This window comes from Haemaphysalis longicornis, unplaced genomic scaffold (genome assembly GCF_048455015.1).
Source record: "Haemaphysalis longicornis isolate Haplotype H1 unplaced genomic scaffold, Haemaphysalis longicornis Haplotype H1 scaffold_27, whole genome shotgun sequence".
NCBI classification, from domain to species: Eukaryota; Metazoa; Arthropoda; class Arachnida; order Ixodida; family Ixodidae; genus Haemaphysalis; species Haemaphysalis longicornis.
This window is the reverse complement of record NW_027526325.1, coordinates 885,737-909,201: the sequence shown is the minus strand read 5'-3', so window position 1 is coordinate 909,201 and position 23,465 is coordinate 885,737. Positions and strand designations below refer to the sequence as shown.

The following is a 23,465-nucleotide window of genomic DNA, read 5'->3' as shown; positions in this document are numbered from 1 at the left end:
GACGAACTGCCCGAGCGTCTCTCCGTCTTGGCGGCTCCGGTTATTGAAGCGAAAACGCTCCATTAACGTCGACGGAGCCGGGCTGTAGTGCGAGCGTAGCGTAGCGAGCAGCTCACCCAGCGGCTTGTCGTGCGGCGTGGCCGGCTTGAGCAGGTCGAGCAGGAGAGCGAAGACGCGGGTCCCGCAGCTGGCCAGGAAGATGTCGCGCTGTTTTGCCTCGGGTGTGTCGTTCGCCCGGAAAAACACGCCGACTTGTTCCTCGTAGACCGGCCAGGCGGACCCTTCACCCTCGAACGGCTCGAGCCTCCCGTACAGCGGCATGGCGTAATGGCGGCTGGCTTGAGGGGGCGGTGTCTCAGCGTTCTCGGTGGCGGCGTTCACGGTGGCTTCGGCCGCTCCGCGGGCTTCTTTTCTCGTCGCCAGTGTCAGTGGCGACGAGTGGCGTCAGTGGCGACGAATCCCATCCTCGTCGCCAGTGTCACGATCTAGTCCCGCGTTCGTGAACCTTGGAGGGTAGGGGTACCCTCCTGCCGAGAGACTACATGCAGCGTGCTGGTGGTGACGGTGACTGACCCCCGAGCAGCTGTGCTCGGTGGTGTTTATTGCCCGGCCACACACAAGGTTGCCCACCGAGCGTGGTGGGGCCACTGAACTTAGCGGCCAACGAATATCAGGGATGGGGCGCGCCACACACTTGTCACATAAGCATTGTTCGTGCGCAGAAGGGGCATAAATAATTAAGCAGGCGGCCGGAGAGCGGGCCAAGAACAGAGGGTAATTTTTGCGCTGCATCGGTTTGTCGTAAGCAGAATCACGCTAGACTGCATGTTGTGGCGTTTCATATTACTCTTGCTCATTCTTTGGTGATTCTAAAGTCGTCGTCGTTCAGTTGCATCTTACATCTGCTGGGTTAGTACAATATTTTTAGCGGGTCTTCATAATGTCAGAATAAACGCCCCCCGATAGGGAATAAGCGATCGCCATGTACGCGGTGGCGTGTGATTATCTGCGCCGTCTATTCCGGTTGTGCACGGGTGTTTAAATTCCGCGCGTGCAGGCATTCCTCCTGCATAGTAGGACTGGCATACGACAGGCGTCGTTGCGAAAGAAACGACGCCTCTGGGGAGAGCGAAGAAGGGAAGAGCCATGTACAGAGGCACAGCGACGAGAGGGCAAACGAAGGAGGAAGAGAGCAAAGGGAAAGCTGGGCGGCCGGCGGCGCGTGGACATTATCGGCCCGAGCAAAAGAATTTTTCTGGGCCACAGTCGGCGCTCCTCTTTATATCTTGCTCCGTGGTTACTACCGACATCGTGCAGATGAAGGTGCACGAAATCGCGAGAGAGCATGGCATTTCTCAAGTTCAAAGCCCTCCGGGGCTGGGTGCAGAAGTACATGAAGAGGGCCGGGCTTTCGTTGCGAAGGCGGACCTCCGTGATGCAGAAGTTGCCAGGAGACTATGAAGAAAAACTAATTTCCTTTCAAAGATATGTTATCGGCCTGCGACGCGACCACGACTTCCTACTTGGGCAGATTGGCAATGCCGACGAAACTCCGATTTTTTTTTACATGCTGTCAGCTCAGACCATTCACCAAAAAGGTGATCGCCAAGTGAGCCTGTGCACTACAGGCAACGAGATGGCTCGGATAACCGTGAAGTTAGCCTGCACCGCCGATGGGCGGAAGTTGTCCCCCTTCATCATCCTGAACAGAAAGACTATGCCAAAGAACGAGGTGTTCCCGCAGAACGTCCACATTCGTTGCCAGGAGAAAGGGTGGATGACGGAAGAGCTTTTTCTTGACTGGATAAAGTCGGTGGGGTGCCGGAGACCAGGGGCACTGCTCGCCCGGAGGTCAATGCTGGTGCTCGACGGCTTCCGCAGGCACCTCACAGAAGGTGTGAAGAAGAAGCTCATGGACAACCAGACGGAGCTGGTCGTCATTTCCGGGGGCGGCTGCCGCAGACCGCGCATGGTGGTTTTTCTTCTTTCAGGCTTAATGAAATATCGTCTTATTGACCGGATCAACGATGAAAGTGTTATTTGAGCCAGTCTACGCAATGCAAGCAAAAACGGAAGCTTGACAAATTCACTTCAGTGTTTCTTTAAAGGAGCACTGACACAAAATTTGCGTTTTTTGTTTCTCCCTCTTGTTATGGGTGCCTACCAGCCCACTAATCGTAGCATGGCACATTGGATGGTCGGTTGCAGCGTAAATGATTATTTACAGTCGTCTTTATTTGTGTCAGTTCCGGTTTCAACTAAGCGAACACAGAGGCAGCTGCCGTGACAGGAGGGCGCTCGTAACGTTGTCGCGGCTTCCACCTTCTCCATGCAGCGTTACACACGGCGGAGCAGCAGGCGTCAGCGCATTGGCCGCGTTGTTCATGGGGGCCTGCACAGCGGCAGTTTGGTGCCAGGAAGGGCAGAGGGTGTCATGCTCGTGCCAGCTGCAAAATAAGAGAATACGTTTCTCTCGCGCGCAAAGATTAAAATGTATTCACAATGTGTTATGCTGAACTATTACTGTTGAAACTTGCTGGGAGATACCTCCATATACAGGGGAAGCCTTTTACATATTTATATCAGCTGTGACTACTCCTTTAACTATCAGTGGTGTCACAATCATACTGCGGGAAAGTTTGTGGAGTGTCAACGTGTGTTCTTGCACTTTTGGCGTTTTCTGTGTCGACGAACAACTGCTGCGTCTGCGGGTGGTCTTCTATTAATATTCACGGATGTACGGACGTAGGCCAGCCCATGGGCTCTCCCTTTGAGAGGCGAAGCCCTCCCAGAAGCCCCTTGTGCGTCCCCCCTGAATGCACGCGTTGCCCTCTTGCAGAGCAGGGACTGCGAGCGGCTGGGGCCCCCGCAGCCCGGTGACGTCATCTCGGTGACCTGGACCGACCGCAAGGTGTACAGTGCGGTCTTCAAGGCGCTCAGAACCACCACCCTCTACACGGTGAGTGGGCCTCTTCGACCATCACCTCCTCACTTCGGGGGGGCAGAAAGCGTTGCTCATCAGTGGCCAGGGAAAGGGCCTTCTGGTGTGGCAAGCGCATGTTTTGTGGTTGCTTTGGGAGGCCTGTAAGCACAGGGGAAAACACTGCGCCTCAGCTGCCCGTCGGGAGAGAGCGAGACGGCCGCAGCGGCCCTGTGGCCTCTTGGCTCTCGTGGAGGCGGCCGTGCGAGACGAAAATCGGTGCCCTGGTTGGCTTCTGTGCCAGTCGCAGGCGGCCGCCGGGGAGCGGGTAGCATTGTGCCCCCCCGGCAGAGGGCGCAGCGGGGGTGGCCATGCCTTGCTGGTGGTGCAACACTCGGCCGGGAGCAGTGACCTGGGCTCGTCCCCCCGCAGGTGGTGTTTGAGGACGAGTCGGAGCGGACGGCCAAGCGGGAGGACGTCTACGCCGAGGGAGAGGAGCTGCCCAAGCGGGTCAAGTCTAGGTTGGTACGTACTTGGGCTGCGCTGCGCCCCCAGCCCCGAGGGCCACCGGGAGGGAGCGGGGGCCCTCCCGGGAAGGGCAGCTTCCAGCTAGGGAGGCCGGCTGTCGTGCCTCAGTGACGGGTGGACTGCTTCGGGCTGTTTCCGCACCCTCGTTTGTGGGGTCTCACAGGGTGCGTGGCGAAATGAGCCAGTGACGGAGGGGGACCACGTAGAGGCTGTAGTCGCAGGCATGTCTTAACTCTTTCACTACCGCACCTATCAAAATCGATCAATTTGATTGATACATTGGGAGCGCCTTTTCATAGCGTTCCAGGTGTTTCTCGAACAAGTAAAGCTGTTCGGAGCCCCGTGAAACGCCTCGTTAATCAGTCAGAAGCGTTTAAAAAAGCTCCGCCGGAGACCACGCTGCACCTGCCGGCGGATCGCGCAAACAGCCATGACACTCCTGTGACGTTCCAGCCGACGGGAGCTTCTTCCTCTGGCCAGCCACGCAGCTGCAGAACCTGTCGAGCCCTGCGGACCCGTGCGCGCGTAGAGCTTGCGCGCAGACTTTCTCCCGAGCTGGTGACCGTCCGGCCGCTCTCTAGACGGCTGCAACGTCACAGCAATGGCCGCGCTCTCCTCGGTTTCGGTTTCAAAATCGCTTATTTTTGCTGGCCACTTGCGGCGTCCACGCGCGTATTTCAGGTGTTGTATTTTGCATGTTGCTTTCTTTTTTAATTAGACTTCACAGAAATAGGGTTTTCAAGATGTCGAAATTTTGAGTGCAGTTGGCCTTTAAAGTACGAAATGTTGGGTTAAACGTGCGCCGGTATGAGCGCAAGCCATATTGCTTTTCTTGCGCAACGTTTCCTGTGGACTTCTAATAATCATGCTAACAGGTTTGAGTTTGGAATAAAAATATGTTCTCTGCGTTAAAAACGTACCTTACTGTGGCAGAATTGAACAGTGAATTTTTTTAGGAAACTTAATACCACTGCATACGTCTATGGCTTAAGGCTTAAGGTATACTTGCTGTGCTGCGATAAATATTGGATGCGCATGCGCATTAGAATCGGATACAAAACCGAAACTGCTGAAACAGCAAAGATTTTGTCCCACCCATTGCCGAAGCTTTGAGCAACAATTTTTTGGACGCAGGAAGCCTAGGTGCCTAGGCTTTGTTCTGTCTGCATTCACGCAAGTCGTTGCACTTGCGCACTTGATAGCAACGGCAGCAGTGGCAGAGGAGGTCCGCTGCTTCCACTATGAAGCCGGCTTCAGGAAGAGAGTGATTTTGTGTGCCGAGACTGACGGCAACAGAGCCACCGTGCGTGCTTTCGACGTCCCTGAAACGGGTCTGTGCGGCTATTTTAGAGCAAGGCCACCCGCAAAGGCCAGGAATTGAAGGCGAGCGGGTGGTAACCCTTTGAGGGGCGAATTTTTTTTAAAAAACTTTCCCTGATGGTCAAATTAGTTTATTGCGGATTTGGAATGTACACAATGTCTAAAGTGTAGAATTAACGGCAAAAAATTATCAGGAACAGTGTTTTGGCATCAGCATCATTCAGAAGTGAAAAGTGTTTAATAGTATTTCAGAGTGTGGTATTCCTTGAAACATGGGACTACGCACAGTGCCTTATCGCAGTCTGCACACATAAAGCACGTGTCCATTCTCCTTTTGGAGCGACGAGTTGTGTTGGCACACGCGTGACATCTTCTTTTGGCGCGGCTGCCGTGGAAAGAGGTCTGAGGCACCCTCTCTGGGAAGGGGCGCGCCGTCACTCGCAGCGGGTCGTCTGTGGTTCGTCTTCCACGCCTTGGTCGTTGGATCGGGGCCTTGTACTGTTCCAATATTTGGGCCGCAACTCTCTTTCTACACAGAGCAAGCTTCACCGGGGTGCCAGTTCTCTCACCGTAGAGAATAGATGCGTTCAGCAGGGATGTGCCGAAAAAAGAACTTCTTGTTCCACTTCCCCTTGTTCCGCTTCGTGTTCACTGATGCCTTCACTGAAGCTCAGCTGCATGTCTACTCTGTCAGCGAGTCCCATTTTCTTCGTGTATTCAAGTGCACATGCAGGCTTTTTCTTCTTCTCTCCGGTCACTCTGTCCACTTTATTGGAGTCTTGCATCTGGGATCAACGTAGTGACTCCGCGCTTGTCGCACCATTTCAAGGCAAGCAGGGTGTCTGTATGGAATTCACCCTTCTTCATCTTCTTTTTGAAAGACGGCAGGCCCTTCCTGTTGATTCGCACAGTGCCGCATGCATTTTCCACAAGCGGAGAGTGTCCTTTTCCAGGGAAGTCTGCCAGAAGGTCAGCAACAACAGAGCCCCCATATCCAAGCTCCTTTCTTTTGGGCAGGCTAACTGTAGCTCCTGGATAACCTAGAAACCTCAGTACATACCCGGTTTTCACGTCGCACACCATGAACATCTTCACTCCAAACCGGTGTCTTTTGGGTGGCATGTGCTGCCTGAACGAGAGGCGACCTCTCCAAGGCATGAGAGATTCATCAATGCATAAATCTCGGTGTGGAAGGAAAAGGCTTGAAAATTTCTCCTGAATGGCCTCCATTACACCGGTCTGATGGCCCTTAGGTGATCGGATTGCTCCGTTATTGAACTGAAGTGCAGGACGCGCATCAGGAGAGCGAAGCGATTCACAGAAAAAAATCTCCCCAAAAAACGGGGTCACCAGCATCGGGTCCGTTGACCAATAGTCCCACAGGGTGTTCGTGTGCACCAGGCCCATCAGTAGCACCGTTGCCAAGAAGCAGTGAAGCTCCGGCAGATCCACGGCCACCCAGGCTCTGAGCCACGATCCGCCGGAGTGACATGCGCCTGCTTTTTCACTCCCGTAATTGTTCGTTTCCGTTACGAACAGCAGTTGTTCATCGAAAAACAGTTGGAAATAATCCAATTCGGTTGCTTCTGCCGGGAGCAGAGAGGCCGCAACCTGCCCTGATTGTGAGCTGTCAAAGGTGAAAAGGGATGGCGAAAAACCACCTGTGTCCCACTGGGCGTCGTCGCGTCTTGCTCACTTTCGGGATGTTGCAGCTCCGCTGAGGTCGGAGGTCGAACTCTTCGAATGCAGTTCATTGTCCCAAGATGAGCTGTCTTCTTTCGAAAAAAGACTGTCTTCCGATTCAGACTCGGTGAAAGGGGCAAACTCAGAGTCGGAAGAGTCACCGCTGCCGGTGTCAACAGAACGGCCAGTTCGTTGGGCCATATCGCTGCTTTGCCGTGCATCTGAAGAGCTTGAAGGCAACTCAGTAAACGAGGAGAGCGAGAATAACTCGTGCGCACTGGTGATAAGCAAGCTAATAGCAGCGCCAGTATAGATAGAAATCAACTTCCTCCGCCCCCGCAACGGAGTCTCCGAGTAGGTTACTTCAGTTCCAAGCAAGGAGAGCAAGAATACCTAGTGAGCATGGGTGATGAACAAGATAAGAGCAGCGCCAATATCGATAGAAATCAACTTCCGCCACCCCTGCAAGGGAGTGCCGATCAAGTTTCGCGCGCCTCCGTTGCAATGACGGGGTGAAACTGAAACCACGAAACGCGTTGACACGTACAGACGCTGTAACGCGCTGAAGCTAGAGAGTTCTGTTTTTCACCGCAAGAAGGTAGCACAATCAAATTTCAAACACTTCTTGCAAGTCTCAGTAGGTGGCAGCACCTCCCAGGGAGCATGCATTGTTAATATGGCGCAAAATTTCAGACGGATGCTCAAAATCGTACCCGTACGGCAAAGACCTTGCGGGACAGAAAACCGCCGCCGTACACGTACGGCAAAAACCCGTTAAAAAGCTCCGCGCAGACCTTCTGCCAGTCATGACTGAGGTGCTGAAAGTCAAAGCGCTGGAGCTCGCTAGGCATTGCGGTTTGCCAAGGAGCACGTTTCAGGCCAGCAGGAACTGGACCTCGGAGTTTATGGTGAGGAAAGGCCACCCCCTTCGGAGGCGGACTGGTATGTGCCAGGGGCTGCCTGAAGCGTTCGAGGAGAAGCTGTGCGCTTCTTTTCAACGGTGCGTGACATCGTTGTGCCACAAACACCGCTACCAGCTGGGGCAAATGGCCAACGCGCGGAGCAGGCGCCCCTGTACTTCAGCATGCTTGCCAACCTGACCGTCGAAGTGCCTTTCCCCCGGCCTTCACTGTGCGCGCCGACGAGGAGGGCTGGATGGACACCAACACGGTCTTTGACCGGGTCGCCTGCATCTGGCGCAAGAGGCCCGGAGCCAGCCTGGGGCTCCGCCCTGTGCTCGCCCTCGGCGCCTTCAAGTGCCATCTCGGCCAGCACGTTGAGGACAAGCGACCTCATTGTCATACCCGGTGGAATGACCTCGCAGCTTCAGCCACTCGGCGTGTGCCTCGACAAGTCGGTGAAAGGTCGTGTTCGTGTGCCCTACAACGAGTGGCTTACGAGCGGCCAGCTGAAGCGTGCACCTCTGCAAACGCTCGCGGGATGGGCGTGCGAGGCGAAGTGCGGTATCCGCCGCCGGCCATCGTGGGCCCGCTGGGTAGTTGCTTTCTTTGTGCCTATTGTGCAAGCGTTACCGCTGATTGGCAGGAGCGCGCGCACTCGAGGCGGGCCCTCCGTTCAGTGCCTCTGATGGGCCGGCGTGGCTTCTCGTTTCGTTTTTGCAGACGTGCGTTTTCTCTGCTGTTGGTGACTGTGACTTTGTCACAGTGTCTCTCTATCTGGGGCCACCGTGCTTGGAGACCTTTGCCTCAACGAATAATGCGCTGCCAGCGTACGAAAAACGAGGGAACACGCCGTAGATGGAGGTGCTGAGATGGCCTGTCACGTACGAATTTGGTGTGAGAAGCATCGCGTGACAGCATCCCGGTTTAGTTAGCTGTGGTGCTGTGGTCTTATGTGTGAAAAAAAGTCTGCAGCACAATATGTTTACGCTGTTCTTTAGTTTGCATAACCGTTGAAGGAAGTGCAAAGTAGGAACTACCGTACGTGAAGTTCAGCAAAAAGTCTAGTTTTCCAGCGCTGTTGACAGAGGTTTTTCATTACTTGCATAGAGCTTTCCTGGTTATTTTCATGGTATGGTAGCATACTTTGTTTTTTTTTTCTTCAGAAACAGAGTGACATGGTGCTTTTGATATTATGGCTATGCTGTAGCAAGAGTTAGAAACCAGAGCTTCATTTTTCTCTATCTTATTTTGCGAAATCATGCTCTCCCTTACGGTGTGTTTCATTATCTGGCTCATACCTAGGATGATGACAAGTCTGGTATCATTTCATGTGCAATAAATAGATCTAGCAGGTGATGCTGTTTGTATCACTCTGGCATTGATTGCCAAAACAAAGTCCACCTGCTGCTCTGCAATTTCTTTTGTGAGATCACACTCTTCCTTGCGGGGTTTTATCTTACTCTTGAGCTAAGATAACAAGACTGGTATAATTTCATTACTATTGAATTACTAGCAGGTGATGCTATTTGATCACCGAAGTGCATTTCACCTACAGCCTTGCTGTACAATTGAGATGCATTGCAAGACAGTCTCTAGTTCTGGGTGGCTGCTGTGCTTTAGTCTCACAGGTAGCACTAAAATAACTACAGCACATGGTATTTGTGCCTTTCTGTATTCTGAAAAGACACTGAGGGAAAAGGTGCAACAGCATATACAGTTTCTGAAGTTTAACAGTAGAAAATTTAATTTTCCTTCATAATTTGCGTGGTATTCGTGTGAACTTACGTCAGTCTTTCCAGAGTTATCCCTGTGTTACAGCCACATACTTGGTGTGCTTTTCTTCGCAAAGAACAGAGCTACAAAAGGATGCTGCAGTAAAATCTCGATGAAATGAATCTCGCAGGACTGGAAAAAACATTCTTATCATCCGAAATGTGTATGAACCAACACAGGCCAAAAAATTTAGCGCTAAAAAAAAGGTTTCGTTTACTTCTTTTCTTAGTTTTACCTGAAGAAACCAGAGATGTTTTTCTGCTTTTCTGAACCTGCATGTCGCCGAGCAGTCCTTTCTGGAGCGCGTAAAACTTCACACTCGTCTCCTCCTCGCTCGCGGTGCCCAAGCTACTACACGCCGCAACAGGCAAGGCGTGAACCGCACGGCGCGTTGTTGCACGTGATTCGGGCGTGTGCGGTGTTTTCCGTGCCCGCAGCAGCTTCTGCCTCGGTCAGCAAATGACGTGCGGCGTGCGTGGCAGTGGGAGGAGCCTGGCTGACGACTTGCGCCTCATGGTGGCAGTTTCGAAGGGCTCGAGACAGCTCGAGAAGAAGAAGAAATTTTTAGATCCGTAATTAGTTTGCCAACACCAGGCCAGTCTATAGTTATTGAATCCATACACTCAAAAGTTTCGCTGTGCACAACAGGCATACAAGTGGCAGAATCACGGTTGAAAGCTGCAGAAAACGCGTTATTAAGGACCGTGCAGCATTCATCAACTGGAACCGGGAGGTCATCAGTGGAAGTGAGCTGGATCAAACTTGTTTTAGTACCACTTGCTATGTTCCAAAATGTTCGTGGGTTAGTTTGTAAGAGCATAGGTAGTGTGTCGCTAAAGAATTTTTGCTTTGCACTGCGCACTGCCTTTGTGTATTCTGCGTTAGTTTGCTGATAGTCCATCCATCGGGCTGCATTATTCGCACGTTTTGCTTTACGAAACAAACGCTTCTTTTTGTTGCGTAAACGGCCTAAATGGTTTGAAAACCATGGAGAACGTGGGTTTGAGCGAATTTTTTTCTTAGGTACGTGTTTATCGATCAATGATAACACTTTATTTCTGTAAAAGGACCAATTCTCATTGACCGAGCGTTCTTCTAAGTTTTCCGAAAATTCCTCCGTGAATTGTTCGAATTCGGTCGTGATTAGTTTAGTGTTCGCTCGAGAGAAATCCTGAAATATTTTAACTGTTTTCTTTGACGGCACCTGTGCCTTAAGCGTGAAGTGAAGTACTAAATGGTCGCTTATTTTACTAAGGTAAGTAAGAGGACAGGTCAAGCCGGGAGTAGTAGTCACAATTAAATCCAACGTGTTGGAACTACTGGCAGAAATACGAGTGGGTTTGTGGACGATCTGTGCGAGATTAAAGTCGTGGCATAGGTTTATACAATTTGAACGTTCAGAGGAGGTATGTTTAAGCGTGATCGAGTCACTGTTCCACACAATATCTGGGAAGTTGAAGTCGCCCAATAAAAACAACGGAGCGTTGGGATATCGAACAATTAGCTGGTTAAGGGCATCGTGTAGATCACTGTAAAAGGAAGGTGAGGTTGTAGGTGGTCTATAACAAGCGCAAAAAATAAAGTCCCGGTTAGAAATAGTCCTGCGCACACAGACGGGTTCTAATGCTGTACAGGTGAGGACGGTAGAAGAAACTAGGGTGTCACTGACAGCAATCAGTACACCACCACCAGACCGAACATCACGGTCGCAACGATAAAATGTGTATGTTTTTTCACATTCCGGTATTTCATTGTTCTTTATTTTTGCCGAAAGCCAAGTTTCCGTTAGAACTACGATATCGGTGTTACAGGAATCAACAGCAGAGGAGAGTTCAGTTCCTTTTGCTGATTACACTTCTTATGTTAGTGAAAAGTATCGACACGTTTTGCAACTGCCCGGTGGTGTGTTGCTACAATGCACCATGACCATCCCAGCTTGCTGAGGAGTCGCTAGCTTGTGCATGCGTGTCTCGGGGGGAATCAATTTCACAGACAGTGTCGGTAGCCGAGCAGTAAACACAGGTTTTTTTTATCTTTGGACATAACAAGTTTGTTGAACTGCTTGACCACTCGCTTTTCCAAATTCGATTAGTTTTTTCCGGGTAAGCCTTGTGGATCTACAAAAGTCTTCACTGAGTGAAACACTGGTTCCTTTTAACATCGCTTTCTTTGACAGTATTTTGTCTTTTGTCTTTTCTCTTAAATCTGCAAATTTGACGATAATGGGGCGGTTTTTCTTTGGAGCAAAGGTCCCTAGCCTATGAGCTCTAGCGATCGTGCTTTGCGAGAATAGCAACATGAGCTGCTTCGAAAGAAGGTCGCGGACTAGTAATTCTGATTGCTGCCACGTTTCAGACGCATCATCGCCGATTCCGTAAAATGTCAGGTTATCGCGTCGTGAGCAGACTTCTAGTTCATCTATTTGGGATTGCAGTACAGCGCTTTCGCTTCGTACTGCATCAGTGACTAAACGAGGGAGCTCAGCTGGGGGTGGCATGCTTCCAGGGATTCAATGACAGATTCAAGTGCTGCCAACCGTGTGGACAAGTCTGATACCGTTCGAGTAAGCATTTCCTGGTTTTTTTTAAGCTCAGCGAAAGCGTTCCTGACTTCACTGTGGCGCCCATCGAGCTTAGCAGACATTGCAGCAATTGCAGCAAGTACACCGACATCTGCACCACTCGAATCGAGGTCGGGATCCAGGCGGGGAGGCCCGGGGTCTAACTCGACGTCGCCGCATAGCAGCAGTTGCTTGCAAACATGAGCACAGTCCGCAATCGTCTCACAAAGTACACTTGGGCACGGGAAGAGCAGCAAACAAAGGTTGCTCGAGCGCTTTGAATAAAGGGACGGCGGTTCACCAACCTGCACGAGAAGGAGGACTCCCGTGCCCACTAAACATTGACAGGCGAAGCGTGTCGTTTCTTCTTGGCCAACCTAGAAATTTCTTGGCCAATGAGCAGATGCTGGAACTGGATGCGCCAGGGGAGGCGAGGGCATCCACGTGCCAAGCATGCTGAACTGCACGAGAAGGCAGAGCGCGTTGAGGGCGTCCGCATGGTTGCCGCCCTCTTTGTTTATTTGCCTACTTGTTTGTTTTTACTGCCCGGCCACGCCCGGCTCTGTTATCTGTGTCCCAAGCTAAGCGCGTCTTTCATTCTTTATTTTTTATGCCGCACGGGCTATCGCATTCAGATAAGCAGACTGTTTCGCCCTAACATCGCTAACCCAGAATAATCTTCCCTGATCTACAATTTTCTGGATGTGAATCGACGGTTCCAGAAACACTTGCGCCGAAAGATAAAAGCCTGCAGAGCAGACGTCGCGGCATTCCTTTCGACGATCTTCGCCTGCGCAAGTCAATTTGTTGACCGCTGCTTTGCCGCCTCTGTATTCTTTTGAGTTGTTAGGGGAGCACAAGTTCGCTCCAATAAACTTGTTTTCCTTGAAGACAACTGCGTCGTCTTTGGCCACGTGACAATATATTGAAGGCCGCCGAAGAGCTCGCCACGAGCCGCCCCCTCTCCAGGGGAGAGCGCGCAGCTTTTGTCGCGTTGTCCGCGGTGGAGTTCAGAGGCAACGAGTATGCACGATCTCTTATCGCGCGTAGTTTCAGTGATAGTGAGCGGATTTTCATAATTCTTGTGGGAGGAAATGGCTGGGACTAGACTTTACCCCAATATACATTTTGAGTAGTCGGTGGTAAGTGCTGCAGGGCCCCTTTAAACGTTAGATTGTCAGGTTGAATAATTAGTGTGTTTTTTGGATAGTGCGTGCGGTGGCCGCAGTGGCGCCACCGTACGCACGATCCAGAACGGGGAGGGGGAGGGCGGGGGGAGCTGTTTTCGAGGCGGAGATTCGCAACTGCCTACATCGAAAAGCTCTGCGGCAGGCGGCATGTTTCCACCTTTTCCCTCAGTGTAGCTTTTTGTTGCTGTTTTTGTTTTCTTCTCACAAACGCAGTGTGGTTCGATCAGCACAGCGCCCGTCTAATGCTCAACGCTGCTGTTTGTGTGCCCGTTTCCTAGCTCTCAGCTTCGCCACATTGCCCCGACGACAGGCATGTCTCTGCCGACCACAGCAAAGCAGCAACAATTGCACTGACTTCCTAACCCCTTTTGGCGCATGTTTTGAGTTTGTAAGAAACCTGCCACTTGAAGCAGCTGGAATGCGGGCAGCCACGGGAGGGTCTGCCGGCTGCTCCTGTCGATTCCTGAGCCTGTCGCTTCCAGCTGGCCACGCTTGCTTTCAGTTTTGGCTTGGAAACGATTATCTTTGTGTGCAATGCAGTGGCGAATATTGAGAGTGAGGAGTGCTACTGGAAAGTGGCGCATAAGTTTACGAGGCCAGAAATTTTGTTGCAGTTGGCCTTTGAAGTTGTTCTTTGGTTTGGGTACGCTCTGCGGGGCACGCAAACTGCCTGGTCCGCCTTCACGCGTGATACCATCGTCCTTGCAACGCAGCAAAATGTAGTAGTGTGTGAGTAACAAGTTACAAGGGGGAAGTAAGTGATGCGAATTGGGTAGTAAGCAGCAATTAATCTGGCAGATAGGTCTTGGTTCTCGTAAAATGGCTTGGTCGTATTGATCCTTGCTTTTGTTGTTGTTTGTTCTGTTTTAGAGCCATGATTTGTTAATCGTGCCTAAGGGGGGGGGGGTGCGGGGGCTAGCACCCCTGACCCACCCTCTTCCGGAGGCTCTGTTGGGTGGGCGTTTTGTGCGTGAGAGGAACCGGAGAGGAGGAAAGAATTTGGCACAAAAGGGCCTTGTGATGTGCACAGTATGGTTCAACCAGCTTGGCTACAAATGTGGGACCGTTCCCAGTTCATGAATCATTGTGTGCCACATGTGAGTCTTCCAACCAGACGGCATCGTTTGGAAGAAAATGCTCCGTAGTGTGACCAATTCTTGCAATAGTAGCTGGGCAAAGTGGTGGTTAGCGTGCGGTGCCAAGACTCTTTCGGGGCTTGCTCTCCCGTGTGGAAAGTGGGCCCCGATGAGGGTCGGGGGTGGCTTCTGAGCTCGTTTGACCACAAGCGCGCGGGGCGGCTGAGTGAGTGAGTGTCCCCCTTGCCCCGTTGCGAGCGCAGTCTGAGGCGACGGCCATGCAGCACGTGGGCCTGTTCGAAGAGCAGCCGGTGGAAGGTCGTCGCCGGCGGGTCCTCAACGTGCGCTACGTCGACGACGACATCCTGCTCCTGTGAGCCGCCCCTGCGCTGCCCGCCGCTGTTCCTGCGCCGGGAGCCCCGCTGCGGGCCGCGCCAGTGAAGGGGGCTCGGCCCTCTGCAGACTCGTTGTGCCAGTGGCCACCCCCGTGCGGCGCCGGCCTGTGCCGGACTGGTGGTGCGAGTCTCGTTGCCCGTGCCAGGACCTCCGCGCTCGCCCGTGGTGCTTCTGGGCCGCACAGGCTGGCCAGCTTCCCCTGAAAGGGTTCCTCTCACCAGGGCATGGAACGGGCGTGCATGCTACACTTGTTGCAGGAGCCGGCAGCAGGTTTCCCCCGAGATGGGGAGGTCCAGGTCTTTGGCCGTGCATGAGCGGGGCCCGTGCTCGGGTGGCCTGGCAGCGTGCAGGCTGGCCAGGTGCTCGGCCACAGATTGACTTGTGGCTTGATCTCACCATGCACTGTTCTGTCCCTGCCGGGCTGGTCGACACTGTGCACTCTTCGTGTCCGGCCAGTGCTCGGGGGGGGGGGGGCCCTTCGAGCATCGCTCCCCCACTCGCCTGGCGGCTGGGAAGCGTGCCCTTCTGTCGCCTGAGCCAACGAGGGTGCCGTCGGGGCAGCACTAGCCACTTGACGTCGGTGGTCGCTGGGAATGTGCGCTAGTGGGTGGCTCCTCCTGCCGGCTGTGTCCCAAGCTTGCATTGCCGCCCCCAAAGATTTGTTTTGAGCTTCCAGGCCCGTGTGTACAGTTCCAGGCCCTGCACTGCAGCCGCTGAAATAGTGGGAACTTTTGGTTTTGCCGCCAGTTCGGATCCCTCCAACATTTTCTTTCAGTGCCCGTAGCACCTGACACGTGCATCGGTGTACATGCGGCACGTAGCGGTGCTTTGTGCTGCGTATGGCATGCTCAGTTGCAGTTTGCACGTAATTTCTTCTCATTTTTGGCTTTGCCTGCTGCGATGTGTTTACTTGGGTGTCCCGAAAATTGGGCCCTCTGTGTGGCAAAAAAGGGGGCCTTTGTTGTGTGCATCCATTACGTGGTATTTAAGGCATCTTTCGGTCAACAAGCCAACACCTGTATAAATTCATTTGCCATTCTTAGCAGCAGACAAGACAGCACTTCCCTTCACGCACTTTCATCAGGAGCAGAGAGCTCTGTCGTCAGGGCTCATCATAGAGAACGTGTAACGTTTGGCCTACACTGTTTGTGTGTAGTGTTTCAGTCTGTCTTTTAATCTTGTAGCGTTTGAAGTGACGTGCTCTTTCCACATTTGTGCATAGTGAAATGTCTATTTATAAACCTGTACTTCCCTGGCCTGTACTGATGGTTGCCAGCCGAAATAAAGGTCGTGCTGTACATGAGTTGGCCTGGCATGCATACGCCATATCTGGTAGACTGGTGGCAAGTTCCACGCACAGCGTCATGTCTGGCAGGGGTGTATTGGGGCAGAGGAGAGAAAATGAGCACTGGACTGAAGTTTTAATTGTAGAGCTATTTAAGCTAAGCTTGGTCCGTTGACATTGGCAGGGGTGAGACGGCTGCGCATATTGCGCAGATTTGATACCAAGTTGTTTTCCTGCTCCAGGCTGCTCCAAAAGCTTGAAAATTGCAAAAATTGCGCCAAACTGCTCCAAAGCAGTCTCAGAGACAAGGATTTTAACGCTCCCGTCAGTTTCAGGGGGGGAAAATGCTTACTGACGGCATAATTTTCCAGCCTCCCCAAGGAGATGCTGTTTTCAAAGGTTTAATTAATTGATCATTCAATAAAAGCTGTATAAAAGTGTCCCCGCGATAGTTTTTTCGAAAGTCACAATGTCGGGTTGCACATGTTATTGTCCGTGCGTTTTTAAAGTTTTTCCATCGAAAACCACTGCAAAGTCCTGTAGAAAAAATACTTATGTGTACTGAGGCGTCAAACTACTTGTGCAAGTTGGTGAAAACACGGCAAGTTTTGAAGCGCCGTATCTCCGGAACGACATTACTGGGCGCCGCCATCTTGGTGTGGTGAAGATATGAAAACGTGGCCACCGGGCGAAGCAGTTGCTTGTGGATCAGGCAGAGTGCTCTTCGCCGATTTCTACCTCGGTTTTAGTTATGGGGGTGGGTGGGTTTTCATTTAGTCATTTGATCTGTTGAGGGAAGTTGCGGGACTCCAAGGACGGGGGTTCATCATAAACAACATGGAGCCCGCGAATTCGCCGTGTTTCGGCCTTGAATGTGAGGCCGGCGCATGCTTGAAGTGAAATTTCAGACTCGTGGCGGTGTTATAAAACGCTATAAAATGCTGCCTTTGACAGTGAGCTTGCGAGCTGCGGGAATGGGACGATCGACGCTGCAGGAGTAGCAATCAGTGTTGCGGAATTACCAGCCCGGAATTGGAATGACTCCGGAATCATTCCACATTTTCGCGACCCCGGAATGGAATGGGAATGGAATTGCGGCGATACTTGGAGGAATGGAATGGGATTGGAATTAGGAGCCTTTTGCCCGGAATGGAATGGGAATGGAATTACATGTATTTTTCCAAAAACACAGGGCTTTTCCTTCTACGCGTTGTTGTTTCAAAATATCCAAAAACACGCAAATGAACTCACCAGCCACAGTTCAAACAAAAGGGTGCCTCTCAGGTCTCCCCTTGGGGAGCGGCTATACTGTATAGCACTGCACGTTTTCTTTCTTTTTTTCTCTTTCGACACTTCGGGGTGGGTTCGTAAGTGCGCACAATAATGGCTTTCTAAGAAAAGGGGCAACGACGTTTGAGGCTGACCACCCTGCGAGCACATGGCTGCCAGTGAGGAGGTAACGAAAAGGAAAAAAAACAAACAGAAAAAGGGCGCTTTGAACACCGCAGGTTTGTCACGAGAATGTGTGAGAAGGTACGGTGACGGATGAGTGTGGGAGGAACTGCCGGACCAGGATATTTTGTGCACGAGTTCTCCGAAAGCCAAACGTTCTTGGGGGCGCGCCTTACTGCCGATTTTAGTTCGCCGTGGCGGCCGCTAGAGGGACCAGTACTTGAAAAAGATTCATTCTGTCTTTAGACAGCGCTATAGCCTATTCTAGTACACTGTAGCAGTGCTACTACGATGTTCGTCGCGATTGATTTTCCGCGTAATAACCGCGGCTCTAAGACATTGGTGGCCGTCGTGGGAATCCACGGCGGCGGTATCCTCCCCCCCAAATCCCACCAACTGCGCCTTCGCCCCGGCCGCGAGCTGTCTCCCCGCCCTTCACTTTTCTTTTTTGCTCCCGGAACCTTTGGCGACTGGCGCCGTCAGCGAGACGCTACGATGCTTGTGTTCGTCGCAAGCTTTCGCATATGAGCTTACGCGACATCTCACCTCGCGCTCCCCCTTCTCCCCCAAGAACTTTTGCAATACTATCCCTCCTGTCTAGACACTCGGACGCCTTTGCCCGAAGCAGCGTCGACGAAGGCCTAAAATATTGGTTCGGGCATTCAGCCGAAATAGGAGAGACCATGTAATAGGAACTGTGGCCACGGCTGCGCCTCCCAGCTCCGACGCGGCGATTCGCGGATGAAACTTCAAGACGAAATTTCTAAGAACGAGAAGGTCGGTGCTACCACCTTCCCCAGTACGGGGTCACCTGGAACCAGATGCCTTTTTGAAAAGTTGTTCACGAGTCGGCTGTTTCCTTGGAGGGTGCCCATGCCGGTCGAAACAGTGAAAACGCGGGCGCGGGTCCTTTGTGGCCCGTCTTCAAAGAACTTGGTTGGGCTACGTCCCTGTCTCACTTTCCAGTCTAGGGTTGTTCAACTCGTATTTATATTCTTCTCCAAACAATTCCCCCTACTTGCCCACTCTGGCTTGCATTTTTGCTGGTTTTCCAGATGTACCACCCCTTCTAAGCAAAGGAACACTTCTTTGCAAAGAGGTGGCTAGAGGCCTACGGCGTAGCCTCGAGAAGCGGTTTGCAAGCACGTGGGCTGACTCAGTTTTTTGATGGGTGCTCTCCTAGACCCACGGTTTAAGACTTCTTGGTGATCAGCTGCAACAGTCAAGAAAATCGTTCTGCTGTTTGGGGCCTCTTTCGTTAGGGCAGGACAGCGGCAGCACCGTCTCGAATGTAGACTGTGAAGCGGGGCCAAGCCGACTGATGTTTCGAAACATCAGGCAGAATGAAAACACCCGCTTAGATAATATGCCTGGACCCTTGCGGGGGAAGTCTCCCTGTACCTTTCAGAGGGAACTTCTGCAGACACGGTTAAGCCCCTGACCTACTGGAAAGCGAACGCTAGCCGTTGGCCCCTACTTTCCCGACTGGCAAGGGCAGTGTTCACTGTGAATGCCGCGTCAGCTGATGTGGAACGCGTGTTTTCCACGAAATCGCTGCTCATGACAGCGAAGCGAAACCGGCTGTCAAACAGGTCTTTCGAGCAGCTCATGTTTGTCAAGCGCAACGCATGGGGAGAAGGCAACTGTTTCTTTATGTTAATTTTTTGTTGTTATAACTGGCCGTTAAAGCAGCTGTCATTTACACTTTGCGTTTTTAATGAATGAAACTAAAATAGAGCTTTTTTGCACATTGCACTGCAGCTTGCGAACTTATTGAAGCATATGAAAATCCCGAGGACAACTAAGCACTTTTTCTAGCGTAGCGATTTCCACAGCACTAAACGGGCCAATTGAGGAACGTGTCGTTCTATTAATATCGTTATCATTTTTCTTTACATCATTTTTTTAGATTGATCGCCCCCACAGGAGGACACTTCGAGAAACGTACATTGCTACTGCTCTGCATGCAATTATTCAAATTAGTTATACAGGCCTCAGTACATGTTTTTGCTTAATCAAAGGCTGCAACGCATTCTCTAAGTTCTTTAGTTAGCTAGAGCCAAAGGTTGCGGGGTGTAAAAGTGTGAACTATCTGCCAATTTGTAAAAAAAAAAGCCAAGACGCAAATTAGTACACAAACAAATGCACTATCCCAGTATACGCTAACGGGCGAAAAAAAATTATCTCTGCGCATTGGTTCCCACCGAGACAGCCATACAAAGGTGGCGACTTCCCCTCGTGCGCAGTGAGTATACCTGACGCACGTAACTAAGCTTTTCGGCAAGGGAGACATTGCATATCTGCCCACACGCAAACAGATAATTCTCACCCTATTCGCGTTTGCAAGGCGCGCTTTACATGCGTGAGTGCTGACGACCTGCACAGCCCCTGGTCCATATTTGGTGCAAGGACAGGACAAGGTGCTCGAGCAGTGAACTGTTCCAGCTAATACCACCGGATCCGGAAGTTCTGTTCACCGTTAACAAAATTATACTTCTAACCACACTCACGACTGCTCCATACGCGTGTAAGCGGCTTAAAAGGAATATAATGACTTCTTCAACCATACTTTTGTCAGCACAAAATAGAAGATGCCATCACGTTAACATTAAATTGATTGATTGTAGGGTTTAACGCGCCGACGCAACGCAGACGATGAGGCGCGCCGTAGTGGAAGGCTCCCGATTAATTTTGACCACCTGAGGATCTTTAACGTGCGCCGAAATCTCATACACACCGGTGTTTTTGCTTTTAGCCTCCATCAGAAAAGCGACCGCCGCGGCCGGGAATCGAACCCGCGACCTCGTGCTCAGCAGCGCAACGCCTTAGCTACCGAGCCACCGCGGCGGGTACGTTAACATTATTAACATTCACGCTTAAACACTAGTAAAACATCACAACTCGTAAAAACATGCTGACCATGCAAATACTATAATAACTACCGGGAGAACTGCCCGTGTAGTAATTAGTCGGGTAATTGCAACGCACGAGATATGCTACGAAGCCACCATCCCTTGACATTGATGATGTGTTTTGCGAATTTTAGCAGTTCTTAACGCTTGTATAACATCAACTTACCAATAGTGGGTTCATTGGTAACTTTCTAATAACCTGATAAAACTACCAACGTGCTTTTCATATGCTGAGGAATTAGAGGAATGGAATTGAACTTCCCGGCAATTCCAGGAGTGGGAATGGGGGACGTTTTGGCATTGCAAGGAATTGAAAGGAATGGAATTTAGTCAAATTGTCATTCCCCGGAATGGAATTGGAATGGAATGAGGACGCCCATTCCGCAACACTGGTAGCAATGCAGGCTACATCGCTGCAAAATGTTCAAGCGGCGTCCGGTAACGGGACGGGCTATTATTTCACGCTAGTAATAATGGTTCATCTATCTGAAGTGAAATTGAATGCCACAAGGGAGACTGCTAAACATACCAACATTGCTCAAATTACGATCGTAGTGAATGTGCACCTTGGGGATTGAAATGGGAGGGCTGGTGGGGTGCGACGACTTTCACCTGGCTTTGCGCAACTTTTGCCGTGGCTCTACACTTGTGCGTAAAGCCGAGTCTGGGATTACAAAAAGAATACTTTCGGCATTCACATGATAATAAAAATGCCTTACAATTGCTTAGTTTTTCAGTTCAACCTTCTCAACAGTGCTCCACGGTATAGAGCCTTTAAATTTAAAAATGGTTTGTAAAAAGGTAGTGCAGATCGTACCTGGTGATACTCTGGTAGAAAAAAACTTTATTGAAAAATTGTTTAACTGCTATGTACGTTCAAAACCGATTAAGAAGTGCAATGTTCCCCCCTGAGTTGACAAAAATTGTATTTTTTAGGCTCCTAAGGTGACATAATAAATGTCGTTCTTCTGCTCCAAATCAAGTTTCTTTTGCTCCAAAATCGAGATTTCGCTGCTCCAAAAACTGCTCCCAAATCTGATTCAGCTGTCTCACCCCTGCATTAGCAAAAAAACAAAAAACAATCAACCCCCCCTACCCCTCCCGGCTGCCGTCACGACCTCCGCACGGGGGCTTTTGCAAAAAAATGAGCAGTGCCCGGAGTCATCCAGGCATGTACAGGGAGGAGCCCCTGCCTTCGTCGCCGTCATCGGGGTCCTGGCGATGACGATGGATCTGTCAAGCCCAGTCCACACGTGGACCAGCTGACTCTTGTACAGGGTGTCCCAGCTATCCTGCACCAAGATGCCTTACTCGAAGGAAACCGAGTGCATAATGTTTCCAGTGCAGTGTACTAGTGGGCAGTAATATTTTCGTTAATGAGATTGGGATAATAATTTTATTTAATTATCTAACGCGACAAATACTGTCCTAATCATCAAGGTGTCAATGAGGCACCTGTGGGTACGGACAAGAGGAATCTAACTGCGGTGTTTTCAGCGATGACCTAACTGCATACTCGTCTATTCTGGCTCGTAAAGAAGCCCTGCGAAATATGCAAAATGCCACGTGACGGCGCTCCCACCTGCGTCGCAAAGTAGCGCCCTCGAACTAGCTGATTGAAAGCAACTGCTTTGCCTGTTGTCGCATACACGAAAGGACAGCGCATCCCCTTGATAGTGGCATGGAAGGTGTAGCAGCACCAAGTTTTGGCGGCTTGTTCCTATCAATTATGCACCGCTCTTCTCTTTCTTACGGCCGAGATCCTCTTGATAGAAAAAGGTCCTCGCTAAAGCAGTCTGCACGTTGCTGTAACCAAAGTGGAAATGCGAAAAGCGATGAAATAGACATACAATATTTATCCCGGCTCTGCTCCCACCACACAGAAAGAGTGCACGCGCGCTAATATTTTGTGGCAGTACAGTTGTCATCCAATACTGCGATATCTCTAGCACTTTACTGTGCCATGCCTCATAGCCTGTACCTGGCTTCAGTGCATAAAACTCCCTTAGTTTGATCCCAAGACTGCGATCACATTTTCATACGCGTTACCTGATAGTGCGTGTCATCATACAGGAACATGTATTCATGTATTACCTCAAGTAAATGGTGTCTAAATTTGTAAACCTCTAAATAAAAGCAGAATATTGTGATAACTGTAGTATTGTTTAAATGTAATGTGGTAGCTTTCAAGATCAGTTCCCTGTGAAGAGGAAAGCAATTTATGTTATTACGTGTCTTATTTTTGCTAACGCGGTGGGTTTGGTGCCTCTCGGTTTGCCTCCCCCTTCCACACTTTTTTCACTCACATCCAAAGTATCTGTAGGTGACAGTGATCGATTTGCTGTGGCGAGAGACCCAGGACATGGTGGTTCCCTCCATAGAGCTGCAGCGTTTGCACAAAGCTGCCCTTTTCCATAAAAAAGCAGATTGCATGGTGGTGCTTTTAATCAAACTTACCTATCTTACAAGAATTGTAATGTAGTCCGTTTGTCGTATGTATAGAGAATCACATTTTGCTGACATCATTGGGATAAATAGGAGGAAGTAAAAATCAGTTACACATCCACAAAGCACACAGATTGTGCCTTAAACTGAATTCGCTTATAAAATAGCTTCCGAGAAGCATAGTATTGCACACTTTTGAAGTTGTAGCTTCACAAGTAATCCACTCATTTCCAAACATAACGCCGAATGCAGGCGATGCATCTTTAAGCTCTTGCCTTTTAGCGTTTACCCTTTCTTTTTATCTTAGTAGAAGATTTTGGAGCTTTCTTTTTGCTGCAATTGTATTTGGTGCACTTGAGCCCCACAATGTGTCTAATGGGACCAACTCGACCAACTCTCGTATCATGTTGGTCATGTTCTGTCATCTGGCCCTTTTATCACGTTTTAATAGCGGCCGGCAGCACGGCCTCATCTTTTGCCCTTAAAATAGAAGAATTATGCAGAACTGTGGCTTGTTTTGCTGAGGCCATCGAATAAAATACAAAGCAGACGCGTGTGCTCCGTGCTTGTTAATGAAAAGTCGGAAATGCTGATGAAAAGTGTCGTGTCAGCTCATAGGAACTTCAAAACTTGGAAAGCGATGTGCAGAGCACGCTTGACGCTCCTTTGGGGTGGGATGTATGCAGAAACGGAAATGTTGTTACTCATTTTTTTGAGTTAGGCTGAAAACGTGTGTTTACTCAGCGCCCCCCGTGCCTGACAGAATATATGAGGCGATAGTTTATTTCTTCACCTAATAGCTAGGAATGAAGGCGGTATTCTGTACACTGTTTATACCTCTCGAAATTACGATGCACGGCGACCAGTGAAGGTCATGTTTAAACTGAACAAAGCAAACTCGATCATCCTGTCGAGACGCTTTGTAAAGCTGTAAAAAGCTTGCATTGCGCACCGCTCAGACAAGGGGGGACGGGAGGAGGCTAGGTTGGTGGGTTACAGTGTCATTATTATAACCGTTGCGAG

General features: G+C 50.5%; 1 protein-coding gene across 6 annotated transcripts in view; it reads left to right on the top strand.

Moving 5' to 3' along the window:
* The window catches only part of LOC144172923 (lysine-specific demethylase 4B-like), a 131,803-nt gene extending 116,152 nt beyond the window's left edge, over window positions 1-15,651 (top strand). For 5 of the 6 annotated variants that reach the window (XM_077701518.1, XM_077701522.1, XM_077701520.1 and 2 more), the window contains 3 exons: window positions 2,840-2,959; window positions 3,353-3,441; window positions 14,216-15,651. In XM_077701518.1, coding sequence (XP_077557644.1) covers window positions 2,840-2,959; window positions 3,353-3,441; window positions 14,216-14,393 — 387 coding nt within the window. In that variant the 3' untranslated portion in view covers window positions 14,394-15,651. Of the gene's footprint in view, window positions 1-2,839; window positions 2,960-3,352; window positions 3,446-14,215 lie in introns of all 6 variants that reach the window. The other variant, XM_077701519.1, reaches the window with a different exon arrangement.
* Window positions 15,652-23,465: the final 7,814 nt, after the last annotated feature.